The sequence below is a fragment of the Clinocottus analis genome, unplaced genomic scaffold, assembly GCF_023055335.1.
Source record: "Clinocottus analis isolate CAN_PGR_092001 unplaced genomic scaffold, fCliAna1.0.p SCAF_5, whole genome shotgun sequence".
Lineage (NCBI taxonomy): Eukaryota > Metazoa > Chordata > Actinopteri > Perciformes > Cottidae > Clinocottus > Clinocottus analis.
Genome location: NW_027176207.1, coordinates 15176722 through 15195199, shown reverse-complemented (window position 1 = coordinate 15195199; position 18478 = coordinate 15176722). Strand labels below are relative to the sequence as shown.

General features: G+C 40.8%; 2 protein-coding genes across 3 annotated transcripts in view; one reads left to right on the top strand and one right to left on the bottom strand.

The window, feature by feature from the left end:
- Nucleotides 1-2207: 2207 nt before the first annotated feature.
- ccni2 (cyclin I family, member 2) lies at nt 2208-4869 on the top strand. Its single transcript, XM_068600784.1, has 5 exons — nt 2208-2538; nt 3273-3429; nt 3614-3748; nt 4136-4210; nt 4353-4869. The coding sequence occupies exons 2-5, from the start codon at nt 3316-3318 to the stop codon at nt 4500-4502; spliced, it is 474 nt and encodes a 157-aa protein (XP_068456885.1). The 5' UTR covers nt 2208-2538; nt 3273-3315; the 3' UTR covers nt 4503-4869.
- Nucleotides 4870-6204: 1335 nt separating this feature from the next.
- septin8a (septin 8a) overlaps nt 6205-18478 on the bottom strand; it is a 33553-nt gene continuing 21279 nt past the window's right edge. The window contains exons 7-10 of one of the 2 annotated variants that reach the window (XM_068600783.1): nt 15023-15191; nt 14771-14903; nt 14389-14558; nt 6205-7893 (exon numbers count right to left, since the gene is read on the bottom strand). In XM_068600783.1, coding sequence (XP_068456884.1) covers nt 7728-7893; nt 14389-14558; nt 14771-14903; nt 15023-15191 — 638 coding nt within the window. In that variant the 3' untranslated portion in view covers nt 6205-7727. Of the gene's footprint in view, nt 7894-12489; nt 12752-14388; nt 14559-14770; nt 14904-15022; nt 15192-18478 lie in introns of those variants that run through there. The other variant, XM_068600782.1, reaches the window with a different exon arrangement.

Below are 18478 nucleotides of genomic sequence, written 5' to 3'. Positions count from 1 at the left end.
TTAGAAGTGTTTCAGTCTCAGATTATACTGAACTAACATAAAAACAACCTGGCAGATGCTCGTGTTGCTTCTGTGGACCAAGCGGGAGTGACAAAACACTCATAACCATGAATAGCAACAGTTGTCTGCATCTGAGAGTGATGAAATGTAAACACACACACACACACACACACACACACACACACACACACACACGCACACACAATCAGAATCATCGATAGTAGTTGAGGACAAGGGGATAAAACTAAATTTCAAAAAGACAGAGTTACTGTATGTCTGTGTGTTCAAGCCCGAGAATATATGAGGATAACATTTTGATAATAAGATAATCTGAGTAGTAATCTCATCTCAGAGCCCACAGAACAAACAAGATGTGCAAGTCAAAGCACCCCCTGCCTATGATACAGGACACCACCACTGTGTTCCCACTGCTGGTTACACTGCCGGTTACACTCTGTCAACATGCAGATACGCTGCACACTTTGACCGTGTCTCCTTATCAGCATTCCAGCCGTGACCTCGGCTCAGAAACACTGGTCAACTTTGTTTGTTTTTTTATCAGTCAGCTGTTCAAGGTGACAGAGTGGCAAGTCAAAACTTTGCATCCGTCACAGTAGCTGACGTCGGTTGGTGTTCGGTGAAAGTGTGTTGACTCTGTAATTGGACAAAAGAGATGGTGCTTCGGAAAGTTGTGTCTGACGTTTCCTGACAGCACAAAGGCAGAAGCAATCTTTGTGATATAACTTGTGTACCGCTGCACAGTCTGCAGTTTGTACACCAAGCTGTCTGAAAGAAAGTGGCATGGGGCAATCTATTACTTACTGCTGGCCTCCATCTGGGACAGAGAAACTAGAACAGCAGGCATGTCTCTGGCACATCTTAATAACCCATAATGGACATAAATAATACATTTAGATTCCAACAGTGAGTAAGCTCAATCACAAATTTTAAAAAAAACTGACAGTTAAGTAAAAGCCCACAATCAAAAGTGTGTTTTTGTCCTTGAGTTACTATAACCAACTACAAACAGATGTTGTGGAGCAAAAAGGTTAGCAAGCTACTGTAAAAAAAAAAAAAAAAAAAAGAAATGCCATTGAGCAATACTGATTACGCAACATCCTCCAGTGTTGCAGTGTCAGTCCTGGAATTTCTGCTGTTGGTTTTGTTTTGACGGTGAAGAAAGTTGGGGGTTAACTTTAGTATCAGTGGCATTTAATTTGTGACATCTTGACATCCATATTCAGAAAAACTGGATGGATGCAGCAGGCCATCACACTGCAGTGCAAAAAAAAACAAAAAACGTTTGCACCGGTACTGTGGTGGCCTGAAAATATCAATGTCAAATACTCCTTTTCTTCTCAATTAAGAGACATAATAAGAGAATGAGAACGAAAGAGAGCAAACAGAAAATATAAACATTACTACACATACTTTAAGTACCCACCATAGTGGAAGTACATTGTAAACAGATTGCAACGCTATACATTTATTGAAAGAAAACATTCGTTAGTTCCAACATTTTAGCATTTTTCTCTTGGTTTTATAAACGAGAAAGATGACCACTTCAGGGTTTGGACTGTTAGATACAAAACAAGATATTCTAAGAAATCTCTCTCTTTTCTGACATTTTATAGATTGAACAATGTCACAAAATTCCATTAATTACACCTGTGAACCCATCCTAGGACTAAACAAAAAGCTAAATCAAAGACAACCACAGAGGCCAAGATTTTTTTTTTGCTGTGAGAAATTGGTTGTGTGGCGTGAGTGTGTGTGAAAACATGCAAAAGCGTGTGCCACACGGCAAAACCGTCAGAGTTGGTAGCCCTGAGAGTGAGGTTTGGTGGGACGTGACATCATGGCCAAAACCAGCCTATCTTTCACACAGTGGCGGGGAAATGAACATTACAAGGTATTTTAAAGCTGCTGTTGTAATGTGAACACATGATAAGGGGTCCAACCAGCACAAGATTCCTGAAATTGTCCATTTCAAGATCAGATATCTTTGTAATGATGGAGGGAGAATATGGCCTGATTCAAATTCCCTCGAGAAGGAGTTCATGTACAAACATATTTAATCCCTCACTATAGAAATCTTCCATTTCCAGTGAAAGCTCGACCATTTTGTGAGAGGGGTCCCGTATGTCTGACCCAGTAACACATTTCTGTTTAATAGACGGAGTGACGTCACAGCGGGGCGGAGCCAGGCGCGTTCAAAACACAGCTTGCCCTCAATCCTCCCTGATTTTTTTTGTTTCCTGCCTTTTTTTGCGCTTATTTTCGCCAAGTTCACCCAGTTGTTTGAACTACTTCGCGCTTTAACTTATTTAATTGTGTTTTCTCTTTTTTTATATGTGTATATCATGCGGCTGTTTTCCGTGTATTCCCCCCAAAACGCGCTTTTTTCGGGATCGTATTCTTTAACAGTAACCTGCTGTTGTTCGCTTGTTTCTTGCTTTCGGTGAAAATGGATTAATTTAAATAACCGTATAAATGCACCTGCCGTCAGAGGAATATCCCGCGTTTGAAACCGAAGAGGTAAGACTGCTTGAAGAAATAAAGACAAAACAATTATTTTTATTTTTTTTAAAAAGCAAAAGAGCGAGAACGACAAATGTGTTTGACTGCAGCATCAACTGTGCAAGAGGCTGCTGCAGCAGCTGCAGCTCATTATCCCACCCGGGGATCCTGGACGTCTGTGTGTAGCATTTCACGCATTAGCAGACTACAAATAAAGTCACGCAGAAACGTTTTGCATTAAATGTTAGTCGCTTAAACCTGCGCAGCTAGCCTGCACAGTCTGGAGGGGAAAAAATGGCGATGTTGTTTTGTGAAGTGAGCGATTTCCTGGTGCACTCTTTGCTCTTTCGATCAGATCAGCAGGTCTGATGAACTGTGCACCAGATTATAAACTGTCTGCCAGAACCCGTTGGGGATTGTAAAGGAGCTGTTCAAGTTTCTGAGGGCCACGCTGCGCATTTTCTTTTTAAAATCCTACATCTGATTTGATATTTACCTCATTATGAACATTAGAGGCTACTCTTTGCCCGCAAAGCTTTCATATGAAAAGATGAAAACGTCATGGAGTAAATATAACTGGTAAATGGTCAAAAGATGGGCCCTGGATTTGTATCATTATTGTCAGACCTCAGTGATTGAGAGCAAAATGTGCATATCTGTGTATGTGGGCTGTGTGCATATCTTTTAAAAGATCATTTAAAAATGTATTTGTTTCCATTGTAATCTCTCATCCGTTGCCTCCTCTTCCTCAGGTGTGTGTGCCCTGGGTGCAGCCTGGCCTGTGCTGTGGTGGCGATGAAGAACCCGGGAGCTGCGGGGAGCCGCCGGCTGGTCGGCCTGCTGGAGGCCGCTCTGGTCAGGGAGGCTCGCCTCTGGAAGGTACCGGTCTTCAAGAATGGAACCATCCAGGTGAGAGGAGAGGGCTGTGAATGTCCATGCGTGTTTAAAAGGTGCCAAGTGTAGTATGATATTATTAAAACAACGTAATCATTTCACAGCCTGTTTTGACTGATCCTAAAACACATAAGGATTTGCTTGCAAAAAACATCTGACTTGTTGCATTAACCAGTGGGTGTCTACTTTGACCGCTCAGGGTGCCGACATCTCTTCATCGCAACACAGAGAAATGATCCTTTGGCTCGGAGAGATGAACCGGCTGTTCCAGTTCTGTCCCGAGACCTTTGCACTGGGAGTCTGTGTCCTCAACCGCCTGATGTCTACTGTCAAGGTAGATCGCCACAACATACGACTGCCAAGCTTCTACTTTAAAAAAAAAAAAAGTAATCTAGAGCAGCATTTGTTCAGGATCTAAAATGTACTTAAGAACCCAGATCTTAATTCTTTATTTCTTCTTTCTTCAATTTACCCCTTAGTCAATGGTTCAAGTCTGTATTCGATGAAATTAACACATTTAATCTGTATTTTGCATCATATTGACCTCCTGAAAAGATCTGTGCAGTGAATCATGAATAATCATGTATTAATTAAGTCAATTTACTTGGCAAAGTGTAATTCAATTTAGTCTGACCTTTTAACAGCAATATACAACGTGCAGCTTTCATTTCTTCACTGTTTCTGGTTCTTAGGAATCAAATGATGTCTTTTCTTTTCATAGGCCCAACCAAAATATCTGAAATGCATAGCTTTTACCTCCTTGGTCCTGGCTGCCAAAATCAACGAGGAAGATGAGGTAGGATATTCCTTCAGGATACAAAAAAACATGTACAATAACCGCTGTAAAAAATATATATTAAAAAAACAGAAGCCACATCAGTGCTATTTCAAAACAATACGTTTATTTGTTCCCTTTTGTTGGTGTCTGTTTAAAACAGGTAATAGGTTCTGTACAGGACCTGGTTGTGCAGAGCGGATGCAACTTTTCAACAGCGGAGATTCTTCGCATGGAGAGGATCATTCTAGACAAGCTGAACTGGGACTTGTACATCGCAACGCCAGTCGACTTCATTCACATAGTAAGTTAGCAGATAGACAGGCAAACATCACTGTTTTTTTTTTTTTTTTAACTGGACCTGAGCTGTCAAGAGCATCTCTCAGTGAGCTGGCTGGACTCCAAAATGCTTGGTCAATTCAGGTCCTGGTCTTGCCTCAAAACGCAGCAGTACAAAAGCACACGTGACACCATCATGCTTGCTTCAAGATTGTGTTTTACAAATCCTCGCAACCCCCTGCCCTTTCAGTAAAGAATTGGTCCTAGTAGAGATTGTGCATTTATTTGATTCGACTCATTGTGCCCATCACAATAATTAGTTTTTGTATTATCATTATTATAAACTCCATTCAATCCTGGTTGGAGTTTGTAGCTCCTTTCTTCATCGTCACCAATGCATATAAAACAATCTAATTTGAGAATGTTTCATTTTGTTTTACAATACATCAGAATAAAATTGACGAGTACAATTAGTTATTGGTTAACATAATATATATACTGTTATCTAATACTGCCTGAGCTCGGCTATAAAACGTATTGTTTTAAAGATCAAGTCTAACAGATGGAATAGTCTTCTTGCTTTAAATGACTTAACCCTAAGAATCACTGCTTTAGTGTCGCACCGTTGTTTAGATGCCAAGTGAAGTTCTAAGTCCACTCTAAATATTTTCATCGTCAGCTTGCTGCTGTACTGGACAAACCCAAGTTACAGTGTAATGCAGGCCAGTTGCCCAATACCTGTGTGTGGGAAAACAAAAAGCAATAAAGACACATTTCAGCACAAGGTCTGACTAGAGCTGTATAATATTCCACTTATGACTGCGAGCAAAATAACAGGCGTGTTGCATATCAGGCCAAGGCACTTCTGACTTACTCTTTCCTGCAGCCACCACAGTGGATCCCCCAAACCCTGCTGAACCAGAGGGGCCGTGTGTAGATACAAGATCCTTTACGCTATCAAACCTCACGATACTTAACAGAAACACAGACGATTGGAGTCGTTAGGACTCTATAACATGCCATGTGACTTGTTGACTGTTTCTAGCGCCATTGTTAAAATTTCCATGCTGTGTCGCTGAGTTTATGGCACAATATTTTTTAACTTGGATCTGTTCACAGTATTTTAATTATTAAACCCTCACAAAACATTGGCTGAGGCAGTAACCGCCGACTGAACTGTCAACAAACACAAACACATCGTTTAGGTCCCTGCATGCTGTTGGGTCGTATTCACAAGGTCTTTAACTTTACATCGTCCACCGCGTAATGATTTAAAGATCACCAACTGTACTGCCGAGCAAACGGTTCACATAGAGCTGGGTGATAATCAATATCCTCCCATACCACTATTATGCAAAATGTATGCAAAATCTGTTTATTGCATTGAACATCAGTTTGATTATTTAAACTGTAAACCCTTAACGTGTGTCAAACTAAACTTCGGGAACCACCTCAGATGAAGTTTTCGATTTGTTATGCCGACTGAGTGAAAAGGGAAATCTGGTTGGAGGCCAGCAGGTGGATGCTTTGTGAACACAGCTCGTAATCCTCTTGACAAAACGGTTTCTCACACTCTGTATTGAGCCACACTATTCAAAGGATTTTCATTGAGACGACTTGCTCCGTTTTGGGACACCAGTGAGAAGATATTGATTTTACTTGTTAAAGAAAAACACCCCTTTCTTCTCTTGTGCATTCTGTGAGTCACTAATATCGTCCCGGACCGAAGGACGACCTACAAACAGCCGTGTTAATTTTAGAGAGGACCGATACATTTTCTTAAAGCCACAAACCATAAATTGTCACCAAAAAGCAGTTTGGCACATCGAGACTGATTCAGTGTCTTCTGCAAAACCAAAAAACTGTCACTTTCTCGTACGATCCCGGCTTGTGGATCTGACTGATATTGGTGTAATATGTTTACAGCGTGTGGTTATTATTGTAAATTGATTATTGTCCTAGCACTTCACGTTAGGTATTACAAAAAATCCAAGACTTTCAAAATAAAGTGACATAATATATTGATAAAAACTATAATAAAATAAAGACATTTTCTCTTTATACTATTCAAATAAATACTTTTTGCGCAATACTGTATCTCACAATTACATTCCCCTGCCCTAAACTTACTCTGCATTCCCTCTGCTAAATAAAGTGTTATTCTCAATGGTCTATAAAACATCAATCAGTAAAATCTATTATTAGTCACAGACTTCATCATGACACTTTGATATGAATACATACAAGGATTTACAGCAACGCTTTGTCTCAATGTGCTTCAATGAAGGCAGAATCAGCTATGTGACGACCATCTAAGTCCATTATGACTGTCGACTCTAACCTCACTACTTCCCTTGTTTGCTACATCACCCTGAATTCCCACCGTTTCCCATAATGGCGTTTAGAGTGAAAAAAAAAAGTTTTTAGTTTAAAGACGTCAAGAGCAACTGTTTCTTTTGCGCCACATAGCTAAATCTACCTCCAATGAAGTCCCTTTTTAAAAAACAAACAAAAAAAACATGGCTTAATGTTGCTACAGAGTAGGAGACTAAAAGCAAGTCAGCTCAACACAACATGAATGAAGAAAACAAAGACATCTGACCGTGACAAAGAATGCATTGATATCTGTTTTGTTCCCCCAACCCCCTCAAGAGTATGAAGAACTAAAAGTATCCTTTTAACATCGAGCCCCCACTCAGGTTGTGGTTTACAGTTCCTGCCTATAAAGGGGAACACAGAAAAGCACTGCACGTACGGTACGAACAAGATTACTATGATTCCTCAGGCAAACGGGTCGGTCTTCATTAGTAAAACCTGATGGAGAGATTCTCCATCTGCTCAAAGTGTCCTCAGCACACAGCTGCAGGTTTGACAGTAGCTTGTACTGCAGACATAAACACTTGAGAGGAGTAGAGAGCCACGGCCTGCAAAGGGACAGTGACCTGGGTCAAAGGAATGAAGGACACATTGACCTTTTGTCAGATATGCAAGGTTTGACGTGAAATGCACTGGCACGTGTGACGTTGATATGAGTTATAAAGTAGTAGAGGTAAAGGGTGAGCTATGGAGGGTTGGACAATGAGACAACAATGACATCATTAGGCTAACGTTTTGGTCTCCTTCCTCTTCCTCCTGTGGTCTAGTTCCACGCCCTGCTCGTCTCCGGCCACCCTCACCTCGTTCCGTCCATCGGGCTGGGCTCCGGCGTCGGCTGGGACTCGGCAACAGACCCCGGTGTGCTTCCCGCCGGGCCGGAGCATCAGAAGAGGCCTGTGGGCTTCCAGGCGGCGTTGTGGACCAGGCAGGTGCAGCACTGTATGGCCTGCCACCAGCTTTGGCAGTTCAAGGGTTCCACGTTGGCCTTGGCCATCATCACTTTGGAGCTGGAGGCGCTCACGGCCGACTGGTTCTCTGTCTTCACCGACCTGTTGAAGAAAGCACAGGTAAGGGGAAAAGCACGATTCTGCTTGATTGTACTTTGAGTGAAGGGAGCGGGACATTGCGTACGTTAACTTATCTATTGGGGGAGAGCCTAGTAGAGCTGATTTTAGCTTGCTACTAATGTAGAGGAATCTAAATATGTTGGTTAATAAAGGGCAAGAAATTGCAGTTCAGAAATGCCAATGACATGTTTGAGGTAATTATAGATATTATCTGCAACATGTTCTTCCAAAATGTTAATATAAATGACTGCATAATCTAACAATGTGAATCCATAAAACAATTGATTTTAAGAATTGATGAATTGAAGCTGGAGTTGTTGAATAAAGGATGTACGCTCTCCTGACTGCCAGTTAATCCAATTATACGTTAGACTTTTATCTTTTAGATGTCTTATGCTATTTTTAAAAACCTCTTTCACCGTTTGCAGTGCAGATTATCTTTTTGGGGCTGAAAAGGCACACATTGGCACTTTTAGGTGTTTTAAATGCACTCCGGGCTGCCAAACTTAAACATTCGTGACCACGCTGAGGGACTAAGGCAAGGAATGGATATTTTAATTAACTTTTACACACAAATGTACAACTTTAAAAGCATAAACCTGCACTTAAAGTACTTGCACCCTTTTTAAAAAAGTCAGTCAAGACTTCCACGGTTGACCACAAGGATCATCTCAGAAATTATATTTAAAAATTCCTCCTGAAAGGTAAACTGAATCTAGTTCCGGCTTGGAGGATTTGACGTTGTAGCTTTGCTCTTCCAGGTCGACAGCGGCGATTTCATCCACTGCAAAGAGATGGTGGACGAGTACCTTCAGAGCCTCGAGTTCTCCCTGCCGTCCAACGCCGTTTACATCTTCGACAGCGCCCAGCTCCCGGATGAGGGGCGAGCGTGGAGGCCCACGCAGCGCCGCAGGGGGCAGAGCGGCGCACAGCAGGGGGAGTCTGATGAGTACTACGACGGTTTTAGGTGTTTGTATGATGAGGAGAAATCTCCGGGGCCGCAGGGAAATGGCGTCGAGGGTTTGTTCGACTCCCAGCAGACAAACGTGTCACCCTGCCCGCCACTGCACCCCGCTGTCAACTAGTCGGCCATTAATTCACACCGTCCTCCTTAAAAGTGCAGTCCTCTCATTTCACAATGACGGTGAAAGTCCATTATACTGTAGCTCAGCACAATGAAAATCCAGATATTATTTACTTATAACATTTACAACTGATTTAAAAGATATTGTTTGAGTCTTCCGTGCACAAATGTGAATCTGGACGTGTGTGTGTCCGTGTTCAAGCAGCGAGGCAGTTGAAGAAAGATTGTGGGGAATCTTTGAGCCTGGCTGAATGTTTCTCCTAATGTTATTTGTCCATTTGAGTTCTGCTTATTATTATTATTGTTATTATTGCCATATTTGTCCTTTTTATAGCCACCTCTTGCTTATAGCAAGTTGGGGGTTGAAAAATAAGTGAGGCAGTTTCTTTTTATTTTTATATATATATATTTTTTAAAGTGCGGTTAAAGCAAAGAGTGGCTCTTTTATTATGTTTGAGTTGATCCTGATTTTGTTTGTTGGATGTATTATGGTGCCCGCCCAGAGCCACATAGCACTTTGAGATAGACAAGCTTTTTTTTGATTATGCAAATATATTTTCACAACCTTTTTTATTTGTATTTTAATCTCTTACTGACTTTTACTAAATTCTGTAAAATAAAAATATTTAGCAGTTATTTACAAAAGCTATCAGTTTTACAAAAACAGCTTTAATTTCTTAACTAAATGCTGCATTTTTTTTTATGTCATACTTCAGTCTATGTTTTGGTTTCTGCAACTATTGTTACATATCAAAGAAAACAAAAGCACCTTTGGGAGATTAGTTAAACACTAGAGCAGAATGACAAAAGAAAACTGTGTTTTTGAAATCATGAGACTACCTGAATAATGACCCTGCATTGATCTCATTAAAAAAAAGTTTTATTTATTATACACTGTATAAAAGCACCGATAATCATACTCCAAATAGACAGGTTTTTTTAAGCATTGGGATGAAAGTATCCCGTTTTCATTTCTGTAAATACTTCCAAGTTTGGTTTCATCCCAGTACTGATGTTTAAACTGAAATTTAAACCATTTAATACTGGCCGATACCTGATGTGCAGTGTGTCCAGAGGTACGACCTCCACTGCCAAACATTTGATGCCTATAGAATGAACTGTGTTGATGGGGGAAGGCAGCAATATGAACTGTTTACTGTCTGTCATAACTATAAAAGTCTGCTTTGATTCATCCAGTTATTCTGGATGCGATACACCTGTTACCAATGTAAAGGTTTTTTTTTTTTTTAAATTTTGTTCCAGATTCCTTCATGTTACTGAGGCAGCTATATCTTATTGTCTGGTCAACCACAGAAATAAAGCTATGATTTCTAAAGTCATTTTCTGAATTGTCACTTTCTTAAGGTCGGAGGAGCTTTTTCCATTATTACCTCCAGGCATACAAGACTCTGTGGGTCTCAGTGTGCACCATGTTGTCCTGCATGTAGAACAGCTGTCGGAGAGCCATTATTACTCAGCTTTATTAGCAGAGTGTGTTGGTGAAGGAAAGGACAGAGAGAACGGAGCGCTCTGAACAGATTGTACTGCTGGATGAGATCCAGTGAGCCTTGCAGGTGGTGGGCAGAATAATAATAATGCTGGCAGAGCCTCCCCGGTAAAGACAAACCAATAGAATGGGAAGATCTCACTAGTGTGCCGTGACTTCCTCCACCTGTTTTTAACGACTCACTGTGACGTTAAACATAATACAGGAAAATAAATTAAGACATAAGGAACGTGAAATATTCTTCAGCAAAACGTTTTTTCTAATGCTTTACAAGTCAGCAACTAATCAATTTAAAATAAGTTTAGTTAATACAGTTATTTGTTAGGTGGAGGCCAAAAGATACATTTGTATTTACCAAATTAAGTACTTGGGTAAAATAAAAAGGTTTTCTGGATGAGGAGTAGAAAGATATTTCACTTTTTTTTTTAAGAGAGGATGCATTATCTTCACTTGAGAGGCTTTAAAGTATTTATGGTACATGTTTATTTAATGTGCCAGGAATAAATCGTAAAGTTGTCTTTAGATATCTAAATGAGCAAGCGTTACAAAACCAGCGAGTTGCAACAGACGTCATTCGATCTATGATGATCTGTTTTCCCACTGAAATGAAAAGCTGACTGCGAGTTGAAGTGAGGAAGCTGCTACAGGAGTGCAACAATGCACCCTTGTTCTTAAACAGCTGAGGATTATGTTGACACATGTACTAAACACACAATGAACTTCCTATACTCCTCCCCCTTTGGCAAACATACACTGTAAAGGTCTTGCACACACACACACACACACACACACACACAGAGACACAGCTGAGGTAAGCAGCATGGTGGTGAAAGCATGAGGATTATTTGCAGCCTGAGCAAACATCTCAGCTCTTCGGTTTGGAATCACTAAACAGGAAACGCTGCATCTCAAGCTGACAGCTGTTGAGGTTACAGTGGAGGCCGACAGCATCTGCATGATGCGAGTGTGTAAAGTAGCTTCACCTGCCTGTGTTTCACTTTCATCTCCCTCTCAGCAGAATATCGTCAAACAAATCATGGCAGAGAGACGCATCAAAGTCGGAGGGTGAGGGAGGGGGGTTTGCATTTATTTCCAACGACACAGTAAATACAGCTGCTCTCTTCTCTCTCTGAGTGTAAACTCTTCCGCAGCGAGCCGAGGCGTGTATGTTTTCCTGAATCCTGTGTTTGTGTGCACGTATACTGGCTTCTCGTTTGAGCGCGTGTCCACTGTCACAACGCTCACATCAATCACTCAGGGTTTACAATAAAGTTACATTTGTGAACAATGTCTACCAACATATGTGCTTCTTGCAATAATATATCAAAAAACTAGTACATGTTGCATATGAAGCTGCGTGAGCTCTAGAAAATATTCACATACATTTATTGAGTCAATATGAAACAGCACCAGAACATTGCATATACTTGTATTAAGGGTTAGGTCTAAGCTTTAGGTTGTCAGTACCTGTGTATATGTAGTAAATTATACAGTAAACAGGTACTCGGTTGTTTTGCTTGACAATGCTATTTAAATGTATTATTCAGGCTCAGGGATTTATTCTGCTGTGAAATGAACTTAATCTAAATTGTAAAGATTACAAAAAGGTTAACGGGCACATTTAACCTTGACAACATGTAAAACAGCTCAGGTATTTAAAAAGACTTTCGGAAAGGTTTGATTTCACTGACATCTTCAATTAGACGTTTAAATGTCAGTCGTATTAAATCAAGCACTTCCTAAATTTTTAAATACATATTGCAGGGTTTTAAATGACTTGCCCGCTGTACCAGAAGGTTGAATATCCGTTTCTGTGTGAACAGTTGATGGAAAACACAAATAATACAACACAAAATCTTTGAGTCACAACATAGAAAAACAAAATGCATACATACTTTATATATATATATATATATATATATATATATATATATATATATATATATATATATATATATATATATATATTTAAAAAAGCATAGAATGAAAGATCCTGAATAAATGAGATGGCTACTGTTGGCAAGTGAACATTTTTTACCCTCAATCTCTCACCATCTTTCACTCTTTCTCCCCTGTAGCTTCATCATCCTCCTCCTCCTCCTCAGTGTCTTTGGTCCATGTGCACAATGTCATGATGGAATGTCAAAACAAAAAAACAAAAACAAACAAAACAGGTGTTGTCGTTGCAATGGTGATGGAGGACAAATCCATGGTCGTGTGAGGGAGCGAATACAGCGGCCATAAATTAACTGAAAAACAATGACAAACAATAAACAAAATAAATTGAATGTTTACTTTGTGGAATTAATAAATTAATAATAAAGATTTCCAAAGAAAGCTGATGAAGTAGAGCTGAAGCACTGCTTGTGTTAGTGAGTAGAAAGGAATAGTTTGAGCCGTTCAGCAGGGTGAGGGAGCGCTACATTTTCCTTCTCAAACATCGCTCCTGAACGCATCCTCCGTCATGCTACTTGTTCTTATGTTTCAAAAAAACAGGTTGCCTTGGAGCAAAACCTTAGAGTATATCAATAACATGAGAGGAAAAACGGAGGTTTGTGGGATGTCCTTCACAAAACCACAAAATGGAAGATCAGTTTTCTTCTAACGTGTGCGAGCAGCCACAAGATGGCGCCAAGCGTCTTCACTTACATTTTCAGAGCACAAGCCTCAGTAAGGAAGTCAAGAAGGATAAGAGCAAGAAAGACAACAGTAACTACAAGCCAGGCACAGTCCACTAATTAGCAGAAAAGCATCGTCCAGAGCTAAGCATATGATGTCAGATCATTTCCAACTTCCCAGACAGCCGCTATAAATATTAAGATATTATCAGGGCAGGAGATCAAAGATTAACTTAGAGACTTAAAATCTGCTTTAAAGATACACCAAACATGTATTTACAATGGTTTGCTATTCTAACCAACACAACAAGTGTTGGGTGAGGTTTAGGTCAAGTCTCTGTGCAACCCAATCAAGTTCGTGCTCTGCAAACTTGGAAATACATTTCTTTATGGAGCCTCCTTTTGTGCCCAGGGGCATCGTTATGTGGAAACAGGAGACGTTGTCTGCAACAAGTTGGAAGGACGCTGTTGTTTGAAGGATCATTTCCCTTAATTTGATCTGGTGGGAAAAGTCCAGACGAGGTCCGTTAAAAGGGAGGAATTTCTTTCCATGCAATCAAAACAAAATGCAACAGCGTGTTTCCTGTGATGCCTTCCTGAGTAATGGGTCAGAAGCGTAGACACAAATGGCCGTCTTGAAGGTAAAGGGGACATCTAAAAAATGAATGCCTTGGAAAATGGCGTACATAAGTATACATGAAGTGTTTTTATACCTGAGCCATCATGAATACTTCGTTAGCACAATCAGCATACCCCTATAGAAAACAGTTTGACCCTGTTTGAACTGTACTTTCTACAGCTCCACTGCCTCCTCCCTGAACATCCAGAATAATTAGAGCGAGGCAAAAGGAAAGAGTGAAAGGACAGGAAATGTTACGCTTGGGCAGGACAAAAAAAGGGAGGAAGTTTCCTTAACACATGCCAGGCCTTTATAATAGCTGAATTGCTTGCGTAATAGAGATCGGTCGACAACTGCACGGCACTTTCAGTTTAAAAGGCTTATTAACGCGACACTATGCCACACTGCGACTTGGCAGAATGCGCACCTCCTGCTTAAAGACTTGTAACACAAGGTTAGAGAGCAACAAAGAGAAGGGATGAGATGAGCAAGGGAAGCTAGTGTAGAAAAAAGAAAATTGTTTCAGAACATAAGGCACAGAAGGAACAGGGTTTTAGTTTCAGAAAGGAGCAGTGTTAAGGGGGAGCAGCTTCCCGCTGCGGGAAGAAGAGTGAGCAGAGTGAGTGACAGAAAGGAGGGATGGGCTTACTTTTTCTTGTCCTTGTCCTTCTTGAGGGGCTGAGATAAGGAGAGCGTCTCGACTGCCACCTTCTTCCTGTTGAAGGCGTTCATCTCCTCCTCCAGGTCTCTCCGCTTCTCCTCGACCTTCCTCTTCTCCTCCTGGTGCATCCGCTTCAGCTGCTCGAACTTGTCATGAAGCTGAGGGGGAGGCGGAGGAAGAGGAAGAGAGGGCGGTGATGGACGGACAGGACGGGGGTGAAAGAGGAAAAAGGAGAGATTTGAATTGCTACTTGCCGACTTGCTCATTACACTGAACTGCATGCTTTAAAAAATGTCTGTGTAGTTGCAGTGTTGGGATATGAGCATTATTTACACAGCATCTACAAACCATTATTCCCTTTGACACTGACCTCTCGCTCCTTTTCTTTTAGCTCCGCTTCCGTCTCTTTTACTTTGCTGACAAACATTTGTCGCATCTCTTCCTCTTTGCGCTGCAGATCCCCCAAGAACTCTTTCCTCTTGGCCTCATATGTCTCTTGAAGGCTGGACAGAGGAAAAGACAGTGCTATGGATCAGTTATCATCTCCTAACGATACCCGTTGTTGACAATCTCGGTGGTTTTTGTGTGTTTTCCTTCTCGGTGTGCTCTCTGGTCACTGTACCTGAACGGCTGGCTGTCGGGGTCCGTATCTTTAAATCCCATCTCCTCCAGCTTACAGCGTCGGTAGAGCTCGTAGTGGCGAGCGTGGGTCTGCTCCCTCAGATCCTCCATGTTGACCCTGATCAGCATCTCTCGGAGTTTTACAAAGTCACAGTGGCTCTCGTTCTCAACTAAAGGGAAAACACACACCAGAATTAGGGGAGAATCAGGTGATTGTCTTAGTTCTCCTACATGATAAACAAATTCCAACAAATTCAATTTTGAAAAATTGGTTTTGGTTGTCAGAGTCACAAATGTGCAGTGGCGTCTTGTTTCAAGTTCCCAGTCTGTATTTCTCACTTTTATTCTGTGACTGGCTCTCGTCTTCATCACTTCTAACTTACTTTCACAACCCATCTGTCACCCTGTAACCCTCCCTTCCTCTCCATCAAAAGCAGGAAATCACACCACGTCTCTACAGGAATGTGAAGTTGTCACAAAAACAAATTAATAAATCCCATTTGGCATTTATTAAATGAAAACAAAATCTATCACAGTTTGCCAACAAAAAAAAAGGAGTTTTATTCTGCGTTGTTAATGTTAATTTGTTGTCCTGGAGCAACTTTGACAACTTCACTTTAGTTTCATGTCTGAGTGACTCTCACGGTTAAACGCGTTCATGGTGGAGAGGGCAGAAAGCCTTTCCTGCCTGACAGACTGACAGCTGAGGGGAGGGGGCCCCGAGCGGCTTTTCCATTCTGATGAAGCCGTTTCACTCACACGTCACCTCATTTACTCCATCGCAACAGTAGGGGTATCTACTGAACTTTGAGGATGAAGAAAAGTAATAACATGGCAGTACATTAATATGATGGTAATAGTCAGTCAAAGGTTTTCAGCAGAGTTGATGAACTTATAGCGAGATCATACTGCTTAAAGAATAACAGCGGTTAGACTTATGCAAACTGAAAGTGAATAAGAGCCAGAAATAGAGGCTTCCTCCACACACATTGCACTTATGTATGTCATAAGTTTCATAAGTTAATATCAATGCTGTTTTTTGAGGAAATATTAAATAATATTAAATTTGTTTTTTTTGTAAGGATATATACCAAATATGTTCATATAAAATTCAAATAAATTGTTCAGCTCTACTGCAAAGACATCCATGCAGCCAGAATCCCTTCTGCTGACATTCTGCCCCGTTCTAATCAAGAAAAATCACTCTTCTCTTTGAAAATAAAGTGTTTTTTATCTTGACTGTATATCTTCCCCTGCATTTACAAACTAAATAATACTTAGCCATGTGGAAACTTGGAAAACTTCTAATTATTTGGTATGCTCAAACTCCTCCAATTTTTTAAATTTCTGCAAAACCTGGATCACAACCTAAAACAGCTGTGACTTGTTTAAATAGGCAAGCGTCGTCAGAAGAAAAATAACTTTCCCTTTTGAAGAATGTTATGAGATCAACCTGTTAAGCTCTCTTTACAGCATTTTTCTGAGGTTTGCTGCCGTCTCAGATCGGTGTACGTGGTGACCGAGGACATGTGCCGAACAGAAGCACGTGGCGTTGCAGAGCTGGTGCATATGCCAGAAACCCCGGGGGCGGCAGTGGTGGGGAACAGTTGTGTTTAAATACCACCACAAGCTGTGAGCACTGAGGATGTAAAGGACGCAATAGTGATATTGAAAAGTCCCAATTAGCGTGGCATTTAGCTTTGTCTGATGGAAAACACTGAGATAGCAGCCTGCAGTGCATGATAGCAGCATAAAAAAACATAAGCAGTAACATAATGCAGTGCTTGAAGACGCAAAGACATAGCACATTCCTTTATTCGACTTAGACAAAAAAAAAAGAAGCAAATGTAGTAACTCACCCTGGTCTATTTAAATTGCTTTTGGACCCGAAATGCATCTTAAAAAGTTGTGAAATAGTGGCAGACATGCAGCTGTCTGAATTACTCACTCTTATTTTTACTCAAATTAGCTGGTTGACCACACATCATTAGTGGGAGTATACGAGTTAAAAACAGACATGAGCTGTTCTCTGAGGCTGCATCCAGGCTACTGAAATTGCCTGTTTATTTGGCATCTAATAGTCTCTCTGTACTGGCCCCCCGCTGAGGGCTGAATGAGGGCCAATCCTCTGACTTTTCTGCAGCACTGAGCCCTCGAGATATCAAAGCACAGGGCTCTGCAGACGCAGACACGCACGCCAGCATGAGAACAGAAACATTCAAATAGAGAACACAGACACGGCTGCAATAAATCTGCAGTTACAAAAAGAATGATGAAACTAGTCTGTGAAATGAAAATACATTAAAATGATCCATGTGTCCCAGGCTTATCATTTGTTCCAGTGCTTTTGGTACGGCCAAAACATATCTTAATGGCAGAGAAGCAGAATTATGTATATGATTGCAGCTGCTCTAAAGCTACATGGTGTCTTGTGTAAGATATCAGGAACATTTACGGAAAATGTTATATAACAAATCTAGGAGTCTACAGCCATATTAAAATCTCTGTGAGGCATGAATGTGTCTACAAAGTCTATACAATTCATCCAATAGTTGTCTAGACATTTCACTTAAACCCAATGTGGACCACATGGTGGTGCAAGATCAAAAGAGCTCCAAAGTCATAAGGATTCGTCTGGGAACCATTACAGTCTGTACAAGATCCTGTGACAAGCCGGTCGGTGCATACTTTGATATTTCCTTGGATAAGGGAAAACTTTAACCTGCTGGTGGCTCTAAAAGAAAAATGTGGATATCTGTACCAAATCTCATTGTAATCCAGGTGTAAACCTGACAATCTGCTGGTGGCATCAGAGGAAAAGTCAGGGGGATCACCTGGGTAACCATTCATCCTCTGGAGACTGTGGATATCTTTACAAAATGTTATGGCGGTACAAACCGCTGTTGAGATAGATGCGTTTTTACCGAAGCGGTGTGTCGACCGACAAACCAACTACTGACAGAAACACACTGCCATGCATAGAGACTACACACTGAATACTGTTTGAATTAACACTTACAGATTATGGAAATTTTGCACATTCAGTACTTTGTATCAAACAAAGGGATCAACGTCTTGATTTACACAGAACTTTTGCAATTGAGATTCTATAATATTAATAGTTTATTTTCCCCCCCAAAAAAGTGTATTTATTATCATTGTAACGTGTGACTGTGTGGGTTGAGGTTCATCAACAGGTGGGCTGAGACAGAAGTTCAGGACTGACTTTCACTTGTTCACTTAAAAGCTGCGGAGGAGGGATGATTTGGGATTCTTAGCGACTGAACCGCATGTTGACCAACAACCTAAACATATCACCCTAACTTCAAGAATGCAGTAATACTGATAAGATCCGTGTTCACATACAAACGTCCACGACAACATGCATGCACAGTTGAACAAACACAGAAGTATAGAATCACGGGGTATACTACGACGGAGTTCAGAGATAACAGAG

Excerpts from the sequence above, each read along its gene's own strand:
- ccni2 (XM_068600784.1), top strand. The coding sequence starts at position 3,316 with ATGAAGAACCCGGGAGCTGCGGGGAGCCGCCGGCTGGTCGGCCTGCTG. Across the intron at positions 3,749-4,135 it reads GCCTGATGTCTACTGTCAAG|GCCCAACCAAAATATCTGAA; the intron begins GTAGATCGCCAC and ends TTCTTTTCATAG. Across the intron at positions 4,211-4,352 it reads AAATCAACGAGGAAGATGAG|GTAATAGGTTCTGTACAGGA; the intron begins GTAGGATATTCC and ends TGTTTAAAACAG.